Below are 18,730 nucleotides of genomic sequence, written 5' to 3'. Positions count from 1 at the left end.
AGCCGCCCGGAGTCCCCCTTCAATGGGCGGGCAAGAACCCGGGAGCGGCGCGGCTGGGCGGGCCCGGAGCCGGAGGAGGGTCGCGCCGGGCGGAGCGACCGGCCGCAGCTAGTGTCTGCTCTCCGCTCCGCCTCGGCGCTAGCTCGCCGCGCTCAGGCCCTGGGCTTCCGTAGCTCTGGCAGAGTCGGCGCGATGGGCGAGCCGGAAAGGCCGGCGGCGGCCAGGCCGGAGGAGGATGAGGTAAAGGTCGCAGTCGCTCCATCCTCCGCCGCAGGGAGGGTCAGGCCCGAACTTCGGGTCCTGGCTCGGCTGCGGAGTCCTGATCGTCGCCGTCGGAGACCCGGTGCCGCCGGAAGGAAGCGCCCTCGCTGCAGGCTGGTGGGGGAGGGGCGCGGGCGCAGGGCTCGCTCGGGGCTGGCCCGGGACGGCGGCTCTCCCGGTCTCTCCGCTCAGGATCCTTGGCCGGGGCTGCGGCGGCTCTCCCCTCCGCCGCCGAGGAGCGCGTGTGCAGGTGCATGAGGGGGCAGATGACAGGCGGGGCCGCGAGGCCAGCTGGGCGCAGACCGAGCTGCAACGGAGTCCTCGGGGTGTCTGTTCCTTCACAGAGAATGAAGTGCTGTTATGCAAAGTGCCACGGAGCTTAATAAATCTAAAATTAACTTACTTATCCCCTTTGCTTCTGTGCTACCAGAGAGAAGAAGGTGATAACGCACATTAATGCCATATTAGAGGAATACATAGTCATTTAAGTTATTATTGTATAGTTTCCAGTACCCCATTTTTGGGGGGCAAATATTCTAAGATATTTGGAATATATGAGTAATACGTTTTTGTATCTCAGTGCGGTATCTTGAATTTGATATTACGGCAATTTGGAAGGGACATAAAAGTTTCAGCCCACGGACATTCTTGCTTAATTAAACTGTCATTTCTAGACAAAGATGTAGATTCTAGGTTGATTTTTATTTTGTAAACTTTTGGTAATAAGCTGTGACTATCCCTTAGTTTGTTCTCCCTGAAACAAAGGTCCTCATACCAGTTTCTCCACTCAGGTGAAAACTCAGACTTCTCTGGTTTGCCAGTGACACCAGGAGGTTCTGCCCTAACACCTAGAGGTTCACTTTTTGTTTTTCTTTTAACTTTTGATTAATAAAGACAGCAGAATTTTAGGCCAGGATGAATTTTAGTGAGTACTTTTAATGAGTTCAAAGGTTTTTGAGATGCAGGGATATCTGAAACTTCTATCTCTGGATATGACGGAGCAGTGGGGCCTACTGTGTCAGAACCATCTACAGCTACTAATAAAGACCAAGTCCCTGAGCCCACGACCTGTACGTGTCATCTGCAGGTGATCTTAGCGCACTGGATTCAAGGGTCATCATGTGTGTGTGAATCCAGTGTCCATAGCACTCATCAGTTCCTCAGAATGTCCAAGATTGGAAAACCCCGAATGACCCGCCTAAGGCTCATTACTAGAACCAGGTTCAACTCCCCAAGTTGTTGACCTCAGCCAGGATTCCATTGGTGGTGATAGAGAATAAAATGATACTTTAAAAAAGTACGTGGCTGCAACAGCATGCAGATAAGTGGCAGGGACACGAGAGGCAGCCACAGGCAAGCAGAGAAGTGCGGGGTTGAGAGTCAGAGACGCGCAGATGCCGTTCTAGATTAGGTTGTGTAGGCAACTACCGGGGATTCATGACCTAGATTTTTATCTTGGCAACTCTTCATACCAGATGACCAGAAGCTAAGACAGAAGAAACTAAAAACACAAGTTTTGAAAAATGTGGTAGACTCTTGCCAAGAATTACTTTAGGTTCTCATGGCTTTTGTCTTTGTCTCTCTGCCTTCCGTTGCCACTGCCAGCTCTGTCTCTCATTAAATACGTGATTGGTTGTTACTTCCCTAATGCTCATTCTACAAACATCTCTCAAGCTCTCAGTTCCCACTAAAAAAAAAATAAGACTCACTAGCAAGGGCCTATCAAAGTCAAGTTTATTTTTAGTACAATTTTCACATCTTAATTTATGTTCTCAATTTGTACATTATTTGTTAGCAAAATTTAGTTTCTTTCCTTTTACTTTTTTCTTTTTTTATTTCTTTTTTTTTTGTTTTGTTTTGTTTTGTTTTTTGAGACAGGGTTTCTTTGTGTAGCCCTGGTTGTCCTGGAACTCACTCTGTAAACCAGGGTGGCCTGTACATACAGAGCTCCTCCTGCCTCTGCCTCCTAAGTGCTGGTGTTAAAGGCGTGCACCACCACCACCCAGCTAAGTTTCTTTTTCTGATTCATCCTGAACCTGAGGTATCTGTCTTCCAGGTGCCACTTCTATTCTTGTTAATTCCTAGTCAGAAACTCTTGGTGATTATCCATAAGAATCATGCCATAATGTATGTATAATGAGGGTCAGAGGTAAGCAATGAGAGCGAGAATTCAGATCTGAGCTTCTGTACACTGCCACATCTTTGTAAACCTTTAATTTCCCCCTAGACTGGTTGACATTCAGCGTCTCATCCTTTGTAGAATTCCTCTCTTTGCTGAGGCTGGAGTCAGATCAGACCACTGCCGCTTTTGCTTGTCCTCCCTGACTTTCTCCCTGTCTCCCCCTGGCTTCCCTCCTCTCCACACGTTAGCATTCTCTTCCTCACCCCCTTGTCTTTCTGATTTTTTTTTTTAGCCTGGACCCCACTTACCCCAGACTGCCCTTCAGACTTACTATGTAGCTGAAGCTGACCTAGAACTTCTTCATTGATCTCAGGGCCTAGTTTATGCAGCATTGGGGATAGAGCACAGTGCTTCATACGTGGTAGGCAAGCACTCTCCCAAACGAGCTAAGTCTCAAGCTCTGTGTGTTGCATTCTTCAGCGCCTGCAGGCTGTGTCCTCAGCTGTCCTGTTCCCTCCAGTTCTCCCTGGATCATCCGTTTCCTTGGTAATTATTAACAGGGTTGCCCTCTCTCTTGTGCCATAGTGTTCTATTTTCAGCTGCCTACTAGAAATCTCGAATCTGAATTTGTTATCATTCTTATTGACAAAACTGACTTTATAGATTGTTTTGAATGTGCTATGCCAGATACACAGATGTACATGTTTGTATCCTTCTACAATGTCAGAGTTATTGGATGATGATAAGTTTGCAGGGGACAGCAGTTTCAGTGACAGGTAACCTTTGGTGATCTGGCTGAGGAAAGGTTCTTTTTTCTCAGTCTTTTATTAGTATTAACTCTTCTATCACACATTACACAAAAATGTTTCTCTATGCAGTTTACGAATGAATGTGTTAAAGAGGCTACAGGTGAGTAGTTTACTGGTAACTCAGAGCCAGTCATGCTGTAGAGACCAGGCTGCAGGAGAGTCAGGATTGCAGGTGGCCATGTAGTTGGCTACAGAGGCAAGGAGGAAAGAACTGGGTTAGAACAAGAATTAGCAAGCGGGTGAGTTAGCAGGTGAATAGGTGAGGTGGATGGGAGAGCAAGTGAATGGATAATCAGGTGAATGGGGGAGCAGGTGGATAGGGACTAAGCTGATCTGAAGCCCCAAAGACAATCAAGAGTTCTCTGCTTGTCAGTTTTACACACACACACACACACACACACCCCAGGCGGTAGGTAGGTAGGTAGGTAGGTAGGTAGGTAGGTAGGTAGGTATGGAGCCATTCTCATCACAGTTCTAGGTACCCACCACCTTATGAAGTTCATGTGAGAGATTTATACTCCTCTAATCTGTTATGTCTGATATGTTCTTGAGCCTGGGTTTCCAAATAAGATTGTAGTGCTCCCGTGTGCCCCACAGTCTCAATTCACCTGGCACGTGTACAGGGAGGTCCCCTTTCTACTACCAGGAACAAGTCATTTGTCAGTCTGTACTACAAAGGTAGTGCTGGACAGACAGTGGTGCTGCTTGTCCACCTAGGAGCACAGACATCCTCCACCCATAAAAGCACAGCCTTAAGCCACTTTTTTGTATACATTATAGAGTAATTTAGAGTAGATAGCTTTCTCTCAACAACAGATACTTTGTATTATTAACTTCCTTACTGGCGCTTGAGTAACTAGAGTAGATAGCCTTCTCTCAACAACAGATACTTTGTATTGATAGCTTCCTTACTGGCGCTTGGCTAGTTACAGTTGATCTACGTTGTGTTAAACTGATTGAGAGTGGACCAGTTCTGTTCTGGTTATTCAGCTGTTCGCATATTGAGCATTTTCTATGCCCTGTTATTTCTGGTGAAAATCTTGCAGTTGCAAGGGTTGAATATTTTTAGCAAGAACTATTTGTTCTATTTTTTAAAGTTCATTTGTGTGTGTGTGTGTGTGTAGGAGGCTATATCTATGTGTTTGGGTAGGAACACATATCCCACTGTGAATATATGGAAGTCAGAAGACAATAAGGACAAGAAATGGGAAATACACTAATTTAAAATTTGTCTCTTTTCAATTTCTTTTCAGACCCTGCCTCATTTCTACAAGGGATCATAAAACACAAATCCAATATTGTTATTTGTCTGATTAAAAATCTTTGGTGAAAAAGAATAAACAAACAAACAAACCTTCAGCGCTTCCAAAAGTTATATTTAGAGGCTAGATGGCCTGCTCCAAAGTTTCTAAAAATTAATTTCTTAATTTCCATTTAGTATGCAAAATAGACATACCCAGCCTAACTTCAGATAAAATTTAGCCAAGGAATAATATTTTACAATTCAAAAGTTAATTTGTCTTTTTTCTATAAAATAATGACATTGATTTTTTTTTTAATTAACAAAGCTTTGTTTCAGAGAAGTTATTGGACAATAGCTGTGGTGAGATTAGTATTTACATTCAAGATCCTTTCTGTGGCATTAATACTGGACCCCAATTTCCAAATAAAATCATAAGTGTGATGCCATTTGATAAATTCACTTTATTTTTTATTTTTTATTCTAGTAGAATAATTTTAAGTTTTTATTTATAAAATTATAAAATAAGTCGAAGAAATTGTGAGAGTTGACAAACTTATTTTGAATTTAGACACAAATGGAAGGTGAAGATTTATATCTAACTAGCCAACATTTTCTTTGTATATTATCAATTCTCCCTGGTGTTTTTTGTTTGTTTGTTTTGTTTTTAAGACAAAGTTTCTCTGTGTAGCACTGGTTTGCCTAGAACTCACTCTGTAGACCAGGCTGGGCTCAAACTCAGGGATCCATCATCCTCTGCCTCCTGAATGCTGGGTCGAGGCACAGCATTAGATATTCTCTTAATCATCTTGCTGTTAATCAGTGCTGTTGGTTTGTCCATCATTGAAATACATGGTAGCCAGAGGCTTCAGACTGTGTGGCCAGTAGCAGGCTGCTTCCCTGCACTGCCCACTTCTCACACTGTGTCCACCTTGCCGGGGTGAGACCTCTCTGCAGCCCTGTAATGTAATGAAATGTTGTGTAAGCTAATGACAAGTGTAGAAAGAAACCTACTGCCAGGAAGACTTAGGTGGAAAGGTCTGGGGAACGCAGTAAAGGGAGCTGCTGGAAACAACCGTGCTAAGTTCATCATTGTGGTACACGGCTATAATCCCAACACACAGGAGACTCAGGTGGAGAGTCAAAGTGTCGAGGCTAGCCTGGGCTACATAGTAAGACACAGCTCAAAAAGGAAAAGCAAATAACAATAAGAATATCCTAAAGAATGGTTTCTTACCACAGGCCTGCTGAGGGCATACTGGAGAACCTTACGTGAACCTCTTCAAACTGTATTAAAATATGCATTATGAAATTTGTCAACTCAGGTCCAGTTCAAAGGTTTATGTTAGTTAACCCTCCTCCCGTCACATGATAGAATATATAATAATACCTTCCTGATGTGGCTTCTTTTAATCCTTCATGAATTAGTGTCATGTTGCATTTTTATCAGGGGGGGAACAGGAAGAAAGTCTATACAAATGTCACTTTGTATAAAGGTACTAGTCTTCAAAAGCTTCCCAAGTCCTGAGACCAGCCAGGTAGGTGTTCACTAGGCTATAAAGACTCCAAGGGTTACTGCTTGTATTTGCCTTCCCACCTTTCAGAATGCCCCATGTAGCAAATGGAATGATGGTAGAGATTTCTAGTCCTATAGATACCTTAATAGTATAATACAAAGCACAGGAAAAATGCAGAATAATATTTCAATGCAATTGATATATTTCTAAAAGAATTAAAAGAGTAATATGGATCACATGGATTCAAAATCCTTGTTGACTGAGTTAGGGAGATAGTTCATTTAGTAGCGCCTGCTTTGTAAGTATGATAATCTCAGTTGAGATTCCCAGCACCCAACTAAAATCTAGCGTTGATATGTATCCAGCACTGGGGGGTAGGTGCAGAGATAGGTTGATGGCTAGACCAACCAGTCTAGCCAATCAGGGGCTCAGGGTTCAGTGGAGTAGACAAAGACACCTGATGACACATACCTACATACCTACACATATACACACCTACATAAACACACACCTACACACATACTGCTCATGTATATACTGCATACCCACATACACACACATGCATACACATCACACACACATACTGTTCATGTATATACTGTATACCCTCATACACACACATATGCATACACACCACACACACACATACTGCTCATGTATATACTGCATACACACACCACACACACACATGACACCCTACACACTTCTTTTTATTTTATTTTATTTTATTTATTTATTATGTATACACTATTCTGTCTATGTGTCTGCCTGCACGCCAGAAGAGGGCATCAGATCTCATTTCAGATGGTTGTGAGCCACCATGTGGTTGCTGGGAATTGAACTCAGAGGAGGCAATGCTCTTAACCACTGAGCCATCTCTTCAGCCCCCTACCACCTCTTTACTCGAGACTTATGCCTTCTCAATTTGTCCTCAGTTCTAGCTAATGGTGTATTTGAGCATCTATCTCTGTCTCTCCCTTTTTGAGTTTCGCTGTAGCTCAGAAAGTAACTTTAATGAATTATTTGTTTGTTTGCTTGCTTGCTTATTTATTTATTTATTTATTTATTTATTTATTTATTTATTTATTTATCAAGACAGGATTTCCCTGTGTAGCTCTGGCTGTCCTGGAACTCACTCTGTAGACCAGGCTGGCCTCGAACTCACAGATATATCTGTCTGCTTCTCCCTCCAGAGGGCTGTGAATTTGCCCAATGGTTGGATACCTGAAAGGATTCTGTACATCAGACTGCTTCCCCAGTCTGTGCTATCTCTCAGACTTTTCCCAGATGTATATTTAAGTTTGAGTCAGAGAGAAATTTCTACATTTAAAAAAAAAGTGTTTTTACTTTGATTTTTTAAAGCAGTTGTCTTCAGATACAAACGAAAACACAGAGAGGTCAAATGAAGAGCCTCTTCTAAGAAAGAGTTCCCGCCGGTTTGTTATCTTTCCGATCCAGTACCCTGATATTTGGAAGATGTATAAACAAGCACAGGCGTCTTTCTGGACCGCAGAAGAGGTATGTGGCATTGTCTGCGTCGGTGTTCCTTCCTGTGTGTTCAGTGCTTGCCTTACAGGGTATCGAAATATTTTTACTCATAAGAAATATTAAATAAGATATGGCTCAGAATTAATATAGATTCTTAGTTCTCATTAATAATAAATATAACTAATTTTTAATCAACTTAAATTGAACATAATTAGCTTAATGTCTGTAAATAAGTTTCTTGGTACAAGGAAATGCCATCTTATTCTGCCAGATTTTTGCTTTTGTTTCTGAGACAAGGTTAATCCAAGGTTGAACATGTTAGTCCATGGTCAAGATCCCTTTGCCTTGGCTGGGCGGTGGTGGCGCACGCCTTTAATCCCAGCACTTGGGAGGCAGAGGCAGGCGGATCTCTGTGAGTTCGAGACCAGCCTGGTCTACAAGAGCTAGTTCCAGGACAGGCTCCAAAGCCACAGAGAAACCCTGTCTCGAAAAACCAAAAAAAAAAAAAAAAAAAAAAAAAAGATCCCTTTGCCTTTACTTTTAGTATATTATAGAAGTATATATAGTATATTGTATATAATATATAGTATATAAAATAGAAGACCATTTTCTATTTTTTAAGATTTATTTATATTCTGTGTGTATAAGTTTGCCTGCGTGTGTGTGTGTGTCTGTGTACCACATGTGTTACTGGTGCCTTCAGAGACCAGCAGAGATTGTTAGGTCCCAGGAATTGGAGTCACAAGTGGATGTGAACTGTCATGTGGGTGTTGGGAACTGAACCAGAGTCCTCTGCAAGAGCAACCAGTGAGCCATCCCTGCAGCCAGTCTGCCCATATTTTTTTTCTTTTTAAATAGATTCTTAGTTTGCTATGACTAAATAAGACCAGTCTGGTTTTTGCTTGCTCACTTGTTTGTTCTTATAGTTACTCATTTATTTATGTGTGCATGTGTTTGTAGAATTGAAGTGATCTCACCTTTGGCAGCAAGCACCTTTACCCACTGAGCCATTTCGCCAGTCCTAACACCAGTTTATACGTATGGTCAGCAGAATAAACAAAATTGCAGCTGCTGTTTAAAAGATGAGCTGTGAGAGTGAGACAGTGGTGGCTCACACCTTTCACCCCAGCCCTGCCGAGGCAGACACAGGCGAATCCCCAGTGTGAGGCCAGCCTGGCCTACAGATTTCCAGCAGCCAGAGCTACGCAGAGAAACCCTGGCTCAGAAAAACAAGAAACAGCAACAACAAAAGTGGAAGGGTGAAAACCTTAAGGACCCTCACTGGCTTTTTTTTTTTTTTAGTGGTTCTTTATTTATAAGGTAGGCTGAAGCAGTTATTACAGTATAGAAGGGAGACACTTTACACACTGTTATTATACAAGTTTAGAACAAAACTGCACAGGGAGAGGTCAACTCTCAAAACAAACTAGCAACTAAACCACAATAATTTACTTTAGAAAGGGCATTTCAGCTGTAACACTGCCTTTACGATATGCAAACACACAAACAGAACTATCCAAGGTGTTTGTCATATTCTTTCTACATAGCTTTAGAGGGGGACACAGCTGCGGTCCTGTGAGCAGTCTGGCCGCCCTGCAGTGCATGCAGCTTTGAGCCCGAGTTCACAGTCTAGCAGAGCACAGCTGCTGCGACAGCGCAAGCACTGGCTGCTTACTATAAATGTAACTTTTTCCACTTTCAGAGTGAGCTCACCTCATAGGGTAGACAATACTTGCTGGTTTAAAAAATACTTATGTAAATGATTGCTGTATGGTTTAATAAAACACACATATAGTTATCGTCTTTATTATTTAATTATTTCTCATTGCTTATGACAGGCACATAGTACCCTCACTCTGTATATGTATCCATTAGCATCTCTGTCTCTGGAGAGCTGTGTCTTTGTGAATTGATGTATGCCTGTCAGTCAAGAGACCAAATCTGGGCGGACAAGATGGCTCATTGGACAGAAGCACTTTCTGAACAAGCCTGGTGGCCTCAGTTTGATTCCTGGACTCACTCCTGAATTTTCCTCTGATCTCTACACATGTGTCATAATACACACGTGATCTGTTTTTCTCACCCTGCACCCTCATACACACACGCATAGATAGATAGATAGATAGATAGATAGATAGATAGATAGATAGATAGATAGATAGATGAAAAGTGGTTTAGAAAACAGACTAAGCTGATCTATGGAACTAACACCCTGTGAAGAATGCAGGGTCTGAGGCCAGGCTGCTTCAATGCAAATCCTGCTCTGCCACGTATTGTCTGTGGAAGTGCCTTCCACTTTCTCCGCATCTCACTGTTAACTTAGGCTACTAGTATGTGGCACATTGGGTTGTTATGAGGATCAATGAAGTAGTTATAATAATATTTGACATTTGATAAGCACTAAATAAATGTGAACTATGACTTCGTAAATTAATGGGGAAATTTTAGCCTAGAATTTAAAGCACCAATGTCTGAAATTTCTTTGCGCTGTTTTCAGATATTTACGTATCTTTGTTATACTGTCAATATTGTTATATATTGTAATTGACATATGAAGCAAAACACCCAACTGAAACAGTCTGCACACCTGACTTACCTATCTGCCTGTGGTTTTTAGAAAGTTTTTGTTAGATATGGTTCAGTAGAGCACACAGTTGGTCTTTTTGTTTGTCATGTTTAAAAAGGGAACTTGTGATACTTGGGTTTCTCAAAATTCATTGGAAATTAATTGCTTCTTTTAAAAACAATATTAAATGTCTTATGACCAAGATATACTAATTTAAAAAATTAAAACGTAAGTTGATATGGTTTTTGCAGGAAGATTCAAATACATGTTTTGAAAGGAAGTCAAAAATATTTTTAGTTCCACATATTAAACAAATTATGTAAAAAATAGTTAACTAACTTTATATTCTAGTTTTTAAATCAGTGGTTGAATTAATTCCAAAATAATCGGCCCTGACTCAGAAGACAAAGTATAGGCTTGGAAGTTTTCTAAAAGCCAGTCAGGTAATCCTGATACTAAGCTTTCTGTTACTATGACAAAAATACCTGAGAAAATTAAGTTATACAGTAACTGCCACAGGGTAGCAACCAAGCCTTTGCTTTAACACATGGGCTTCCGGGGAGCCGTGAGGGTCGAAAGTTGTAGCAGCAAGTCTGGAATCACTGTTTAGGTGGTGAAATTGAGGATGAGCTCATATGAGATAAAATAGATGAGGGATTTTACTTCTAGAAGGAAATATAACCATTATTATTTAACAGTACAAGTAAAATGTATAGGGCATTTTAAAGCTCAGTGTTTAAAGAGGCAAATTTAGTATTTAAGACTAGACATATTGCAGTATTAAATTTAATATCAGGAATATAGTATATGAGAACAGGAAAGATTTAACCTGAGTTGAGCTGATACTTGGCATTTGCTGGTATATTTTATAAAGTGGAGACAAGTATTTCCCCTCCTCATCCTACTGTATTTCTAGAGCTTAGCCTAGTGTCTGGCATGTATTAAGTGCCCAGAAAATACTTAGAATATAGCAGGAAAAGAGTTTCAGGAAAGGATACAATGACTGAAGGTTAGAATATTGGTCTTTTTGTTTTTTGAAAGGTCACGAAGAAATTTGGTTAGAATAATTAAAGAATCAAAGCCAGCAGATTTTTTTTTTTTACAAAGGACAGTTTTATATTTCAAGTATTTGTCACATTACTGTGAAACACACTTAGAAGTTTTTATAAAACAATATAAGAGCTATGCACTGTTGTTTTCTCCGAATTTGTAAATTGAGCCATTAATCCCCAGTGGGATGGTGTTTGGGGGTTGGGCAATGGGAGGTAATTTGGTAATGAGGATAGTAAGGGTAAAGGTCTCATGAGTGGGATTGATGTCTTTATAAAAAAAATATCAGGCTGGGCGGTGGTGGCACACGCCTTTAATCCCAGCACTTGGGAGGCAGAGGCAGGTGAATCTCTGTGAGTTCGAGACCAGCCTGGTCTACAAGAGCTAGTTCCAGGACAGGCTCCAAAGCCATAGAGAAACCCTGTCTCGAAAAACAAAACAAACAAACAAACAAACAAAATATCAGAAGGGAGTTTTCTCTTTACCCTGTGACCAAATGGCAAGAAGGCACCGTCTAAATAACTTCTTGAAAGTGTTCACTTTGGGTGCTGGAGAGATGACTCAGGAGTTAAGAGCACTGGCTGCTTTTCTAGAGGACTCAGGTTTGATTCCCAGGAATCACATGGTGACTCAAAATTATCAGTAACTCCAGTTCCAGGCGATCTAACAATCTTCTGGCCTCTGTGGGCAGCCAGCATGTACAGAGTACCAAAAAAACCACATGTGCGGATAAACCATCTGTACACATTAAAAAAAAAAAAAAAAACTACCCCTATTCCATCATGGTTATTTCCATGACCAAAAACAACTTAGGGAGGAGAGGCTTATTTCATCTTACAACTTGTAGTTGATCATCAAGGCAAGAACCTGGCTGCTTACTGACTTGCTCTCTGTGCCTTACTAAACCTGCTTTCTTTTTTTTCTTTTTTCTGAGACAAGGTTTCTCTATAGCTCTCAAGCCTGTCCTGGAACTAGCTCTTATAGAACAGGCTGACCTCAAACTCACAGAGATCCACCTGCCTCTGCCTCCTGAGTGCTGGGATTAAAGGTGTGCACCACCACCTGGCTAAACCTGCTTTCTCAGCACCTAGGACCACTGGCCTAGGGGTGGAACCGTCCTTGGTGGACTGGACCCTCCAACATCAATCATCAATTAAGAAAATACTCTACAGGCTTGTACACAGGCCAATATGATGTTGGGAAGGGGCACATAACACTAGCCAGCACAACTGACCCCTTGTCAACTTGACACAAACATTTTACTAATGAACCATAACCATTTCTTGTTCTTCTGCAAACTTCACATTAATAATAGTATGATATGAAACATTCCAACTTTTAAAAATCCCATAGTCTTTACAAATTCAAACACTTAAAAGGTTCAGTCACTTTAAAATATCCAAAGTCTCTCTGAAGCTCTAAAGTCTCTCCAAAAGTTTGAAATCTTTTTACAATGAAATTTCTGCTCCAGCCTCTGCCACACACATATATCTCCTAGCCACAGACTTGCTCCACTCCACAGCTTCTACTGTTCTTTCTAGTTATCCACAGCACTGGCATCTCCCACAAACTGGGCTCACCGCTGTATCTGGGCTGCACCTTTACCGATAGCCTTTTTTTTTTTTTTTGCTCTCTTCAGCGCCTCTGATCCTGCCACATGCCGCTAGGCTCCATTTCTTTCCATGACTCCTTCTTCCTGGGGCTTCAACTGTAACTCAGGCTGCATCGTCATTGGTGGCAGTGCCTGGTCTTTCAAGGGACTCTAGCCTGCCACACAGTGCCAAGCTTCAGCTGCTCTTGAGGGTGCCTTCATGCCCTCAAAACCCGCACCACCTGGGACTTTTATACCACCCAGTTTGAGTGCCAGCATGTGAGGCAGCCTTGGTCCCAGCAGGACCACAAGTTTTGTGTGGTGGTCCCCAGGAATATTTCCAAACTTAGGATCCTCTGGTGTGGGTCTCTTCTTAATCACTACTAATTTCTCGGCTCCAGCTGACCAGCATTGATTGTCCGAGTGACGGGAAGTTTCTCTTCAGTGGTGCTGGTCTCTTCTTGATTAGCCACAGCTGATTTTTCAGCTCCGGCTGAAACCCAGGAAACAATTCAAAATACTGTTCAGCACCGTAGTTTTTTAAGGGACTCTCAGACTTCCCTCTGAAACTTCACAAGCCAGGCCTCTGTTGTCTGTATCACTGTCAGTTGAGGTTCCCTCTTCCAAGATGACTATCTGTGTCAGTTGGTTGTAAACTTAGCCAGCACACACCCAGACCTTGGACTTACAGCTTCCAGAACTTTGAAGAATAAATGATTTTTTTTTAATCTATCCTGTCTGTGGTTACTTGGTGTAGCAGCAAGATCCAGCTAACTCAGTAAGGTACATTTAATGATAATTTGAAAAGTCTGGGTTTTGCCAAGTTTTTGATTCCATTATTCTCTTAGTTACAAAGAATACTTTTAATAAACATTTTCAAAGGTATTTTTATTCTAGAAGAAGCCAGTCTTAGTTAGTGTTTCTATTGCTACGAAGAGACACCATGGCCACAGCAACTCTTATAAAGGAAAACATTTAATTGAGGCTGGTTTACATTTTCAGAGGTTTACATTATCATCTTGGAGGACATGGCAGCCTGCAGACAAACATGGTTCTAGAAAAGGAGCTAAGAGTTCTACTTCTTGATCCACAGGCAACAGGAAGTGAACTGTATTCTACACTGGGTGTAGCTTGAGAATACGTGACCTCAAAGCCGGCCTGCACAGGAAGTGGTACACTTCCTCTAACCAGGCAAATAGTACCACTCCCTATGGGCCAAGCATTCAAACACATGAGTCTTTGGGAACCACTCCTATTCAAACCACCACAAAGTCATCCCTATAAACTGCCTCAAAACCCAGGTTATTATCTTCCTGACATAATGACTCTTCTGTAAAAAAGAGTAGCTAACAGTAGCTTAGAGGCTATAATTATCAGGTGCTGAATCTAACTAATAATATAGTAACTATTGCAGAAACAAATGATTGCTGATAGCTACTTTATATACTTGACTAGTTTTTACTTTCTCTTTCCTTTTTGTTCATTCATTAACTTGGTGCTATGCCACTAGCTTTATTAATTTTAATATGTTAAGAATGTATCCTGGCCAAGTAGCCAAAAACCAGATTCCTCCCCTTCTTTCCTCGTTTCTCTCTCTCCCACTTCACTTCCTTGAACATGCTAGGATTGTTTAGTTTGTTTAAACAAATTTTACTGGATATGTTTAAGGTGTGGATCATGGTGTTGTAAAATACGTGTGCAGACACACGCACACACTTGCATGCAAGCACACACATGTGTATAAACTTTTTCCTGTTAACAAATAAACATATATACTGTTTCGTATACTGATTCTTGTCCTTGTGTGTGGCAAGAGCAGCTATAATGTACTAATTAGATAGATGTTCTGAGTACAGCACGTTATTGTTAACATACCATTTATCTTATTTTGATTTTTTTGATTTTTAATGTATTTTTTTCTGACATAGCTCTTCTTTAAAGAAAAACTTTTCTAAACTCTTTAAGTGAAAAGCAACTGGAGTGTGTTTGTCCTAGGTTGACTTGTCAAAGGACCTCCCGCACTGGAACAAGCTTAAGTCGGATGAGAAGTATTTTATCTCCCACATCTTAGCCTTTTTTGCAGCCAGTGATGGAATTGTCAATGAAAACTTGGTAAGATTTTATTTTATTGTTGTCCCTATTTTGTATTTGAATGACAATGTTGATAAGGTCACCATAGAACCTGCCTGAGGAAAGAAAGATGCCTTGATAATAGTCTAGATGAAGCTTAACTTCTATTTGAAAAACATTTGTGGTGTGTGTGTGTCTAGGCAAAGACCAGAGGAGACACTGGCTGTCTTCCTCTGTTGCTGTCTGCCTTATTCCCTGAGAGAAAGTCTCTTCATTGAACTTGGAGCTCACCATTATTTGGCTAAGTTGATTGTCCAGAGAACCCCAAGGATCCTCTGTCTCTGATACCTCTGCACTGGGGTTACAGGCTCACAGACACATGCCCCGATTTTTATGTGGGTGCTAGGGAGTCCACACTAGGGTCCTCATTGCTCATGTAACAAGTATTCTTACCCTTTTATCTTATTTTGTAAAGGTGCCTCCCCAGACACCAAAGTTTAATTTCTGAGTATATTTTTCTCATGAAGTTTCAGAGGAAAAGATAGTTTCAGCGATGTGAAACAAAATCCAAAATTTCACAGAATTCATAAACTTGATTTTTTTTCCTCCAATAACAAACTTGATAGAGAACATGCCCTTAATAGTCACCTGCAGCTCTGCGTAGATCTAGGTTCTGTTCCTCATATAAAAAACATGTTATGAAATGGTGCTGGCATAACTGGATATCAACATGTAGAAGAATGGAAATAGATCCATATCTATCACCATGCACAAAACTCAAGTTCAAATGGACCAAAGACCTCAACATAAAACCAACCACACTGAACCTCATAGAAGAGAAAGTGGGAAGTAAACTTGAACACATTGGCACAGGAGATCACTTCCTAAATATAACCCCAGTAGCACAGACACTAAGAGAAACAATAAATGGAACTTCCTGAAACTGAGAAGCTGCTGTAAGCAAATGACACGGTCAATAAGACAGCAGCCTACAGAAAAAGAAAAAAATCTTCACCAACCCCACATAGAACAGAGGGCTGATCTCCAAAATATATAAAGAACTAAAGAAATTGGTAATCAAAATACCACAATACCACATAATCCAATAAAAAATGGGATACAGACCTAAACAGAGAACTTTCAACAGATGAATCTAAAATGGCTGAAAGATACTTAAGGAAATGCTCAACATTTTTTAGCCGTCAGAGAAATGCAAATCAAAACAACTCTGCAGACACTAAGAGAGACTTACATAGATATAATCTACATGGAAAGTAGAAAGAAGAAAAAGACAAGATCTCCTGAGTAAATTGGGAGGATGGGGACCTTGGGGGAGGATTGAAGGGGGGAGGGGAGCAGAGAAAAATGTAGAGCTCAATAAATATCAAAAGGAAATGGGGGAGAGAGGGAGGGAGGGAAGGAAGAAGAGAGACAGAGAGAGAGAGAGAGAAACCTTTGATACTGAAGACCCATCTTAGCTTATCCTCCCCAGTTTGCTGACTGACAAGGAATAAAAAAAAAGCAACTCTGAGATTCCATCTTATACTTGTCAGAATGGCCACGATCACAAACACTGATGACAACTTATGCTGGAGAGGTTGTGGGGTAAAAGGAACACTCCTCCATTGCTGGTAGGTGTACAAACTTGTACAACAGCTTTGGATATCAGTATGGCAATTTCTTAGAAAATTAGGAAACAACCTACCTCAAGACCCAACAATACCACTTTGGAGTATATACCCAAAAGTTGCTCAATTGTACCACAAGGACATATGCTCAAATAGCAGCATTATTTGTTATAGCCAGAACCTGGAAATAACCTAAATGCCCCTTGATTGAAGAATGGATAAGGAAAATGTGGTACATTTACACAGTGGAGTACTACACAGTGGGAAAAAATAATGACATCTTGAAATTTGTGGGCAAATGGATAGAGCTAGAAAATATCATATTGAATGAGGTAACCCAGACCCAGAAAGACAAATTTCATATGTACTCACTCATAAGTGGCTTTTAGATATAAAGCAAAGACAAACTAGCCTGCAATTCACAATCCCAGAGAACATAGACAACAATGAGGACCCTGAGACATACATGGATCTAATCTACATGGGAAGTAGAAAAAGACAAGATCTTCTGAGTAAATTGGGAGCATGGGGACCTTGGGAGAGGGTTGAAGGGGAAGGGAGGGGAAGGGAAAAGAGTGTTAAAATATATATAGCTCAATAAAAACAATTTTTAAAAAAGAAATTGGGTTCTGATCAGTCAGGAGAAATAGGCTTATTTAAGGAGAGTAGATGTAGGACCATCCAGAATGAGCCAGAAGAAGGAATCCGTTCACTATTAGGGAAAAAGCTTTACGAAGCAAAATCACTGTTTTTGATAATGTTCTAAAATTTACTGTTCAATAGGCAGTGTTTCCACCTAGAAGGTCAATCTGTCCCATTGCTCAGGAGCAGAGTTCATGGAGTTGTGGGCATAGGCTCAGTGGGCACCTGCCTAGCATAGGTAAGACACCACAGCACTGCGCAAGATGCTGGCTTTGAGCCTCAGAACCACAAAAAAACGAGAAAAGACAAAAACATTGATAAGTCTTCTGTGTCCTATTTGTTGTATAACAGACATCTTTTTCCCCAATATATTATATATTGTATTAAATTTTACTTACGTGTGCGTGCGTGCGTGCGTGTGTGTGTGTGTGTGTGTGCAAGTCAGAGGACATGGGGGAGCCGGTCCTTCCACCATGAGGTTGCAGGTCATTAGGTTTGGCAGCAACTTTACCTCCTGAGCCTTCTAATTGATCTCAAGATCAGTTAGATCATGTTTCTGAGGTTGCTCTTGAGATCAGTATCCTCCCGTCCAGCTTCCTGACTGCCGGAAAAGACAAAAGATTTTAAAATGAGAGTTCTGATGTCGCGTTATGCTTGTAGTGTGTGACCAGCATTTTGTGATAGCCCGCTCACCGGATCTCTCTGTTGCCCGTGTTTCTGTAGGTGGAACGGTTCAGTCAGGAGGTGCAGGTTCCAGAGGCTCGCTGTTTCTATGGTTTTCAAATTCTCATCGAGAACGTCCACTCAGAGATGTACAGTTTACTAATAGACACTTACATCCGGGATCCAAAGAAAAGGTATTAACGTGTGTGTGTGTGCGGGGGGTAGTTATTTATGAAGGTGTAGCTTTTTGCTTACATTGAAAGTAGAATTTATTCCAAAACTACAATATTTTTAACTATTATTCATGCATGGAAGATTGTGAGTGTAGTTTTCTATTGCTCAATAATGTTTTAAAGACCTGGCATAGAACCAGATAGATAATGAATACCATTTTAAATCCTTGTATTTGTAAATTGAATATCTGCATTTCAATGATTTTTTAGGTCCGTTTATATCCAAGCCATTAATCTGAGTTTTGCTTTTATTTCTGTATTCATAACTATGAACAAGTAAAATATAGACAAACTCGATTTGGTAGTGCACCGTGAGAGTCACAGCCACTGTCTCTGATTATTAAACCTTAGTCCAGGTAACAAACAAATGAATAATTTTTCCTTGATGTCTTTTGTTTCTATAGGGAATTTTTGTTTAATGCAATTGAAACAATGCCGTATGTTAAGAAGAAGGCAGACTGGGCTCTGCGCTGGATAGCCGACAGAGAGTCAACGTTTGGTAAGTAGTAGCATTACCTGGAATGCCGTCAGCCTGAGAGCGGAGAGCGGGGGCTTTAGTGCGCCAGCACACTGGACTCTCTAGGAACTGGTGCGAAGTAAGGGGAAGGCAGGATCTCAGCACACACACTGGGGAGTTAAAAAGTCCGCGAAACCCAATCAAGAGAATTGCAGTCACCGCCGGTTTGTGCCGGTTTAAAGCGCGCCAGGGATAAAGCAAGTCAAGTCCTACCAGTCTTGGAAACAAAGATCTAGTTTCTGAAATGCAAGATTGGTATAGTCAACCAGGGCAAGAAACAGTTTGCAGTACCAAGCTTAGCTTTCACTGGTAAGTTAAGTGCAGACATACTTC

The 18,730-nt window shown here is 41.1% G+C and overlaps 1 protein-coding gene across 5 annotated transcripts in view; it reads left to right on the top strand.

Moving 5' to 3' along the window:
- The window catches only part of Rrm2b (ribonucleotide reductase regulatory TP53 inducible subunit M2B), a 31,601-nt gene continuing 12,871 nt past the window's right edge, over window positions 1-18,730 (top strand). The window contains exons 1-5 of one of the 5 annotated variants that reach the window (XM_057791897.1): window positions 1-240; window positions 7,315-7,467; window positions 14,640-14,756; window positions 17,708-17,841; window positions 18,285-18,379. In XM_057791897.1, coding sequence (XP_057647880.1) covers window positions 193-240; window positions 7,315-7,467; window positions 14,640-14,756; window positions 17,708-17,841; window positions 18,285-18,379 — 547 coding nt within the window. In that variant the 5' untranslated portion in view covers window positions 1-192. The other 4 variants (XM_057791896.1, XM_057791899.1, XM_057791898.1 and 1 more) reach the window with 4 other exon arrangements.

This window comes from Chionomys nivalis, chromosome 17 (assembly GCF_950005125.1).
Source record: "Chionomys nivalis chromosome 17, mChiNiv1.1, whole genome shotgun sequence".
Classification (NCBI taxonomy): domain Eukaryota; kingdom Metazoa; phylum Chordata; class Mammalia; order Rodentia; family Cricetidae; genus Chionomys; species Chionomys nivalis.
Note: the sequence above shows the minus strand (reverse complement) of the source record. Positions and strands in the feature narration are given on the sequence as shown.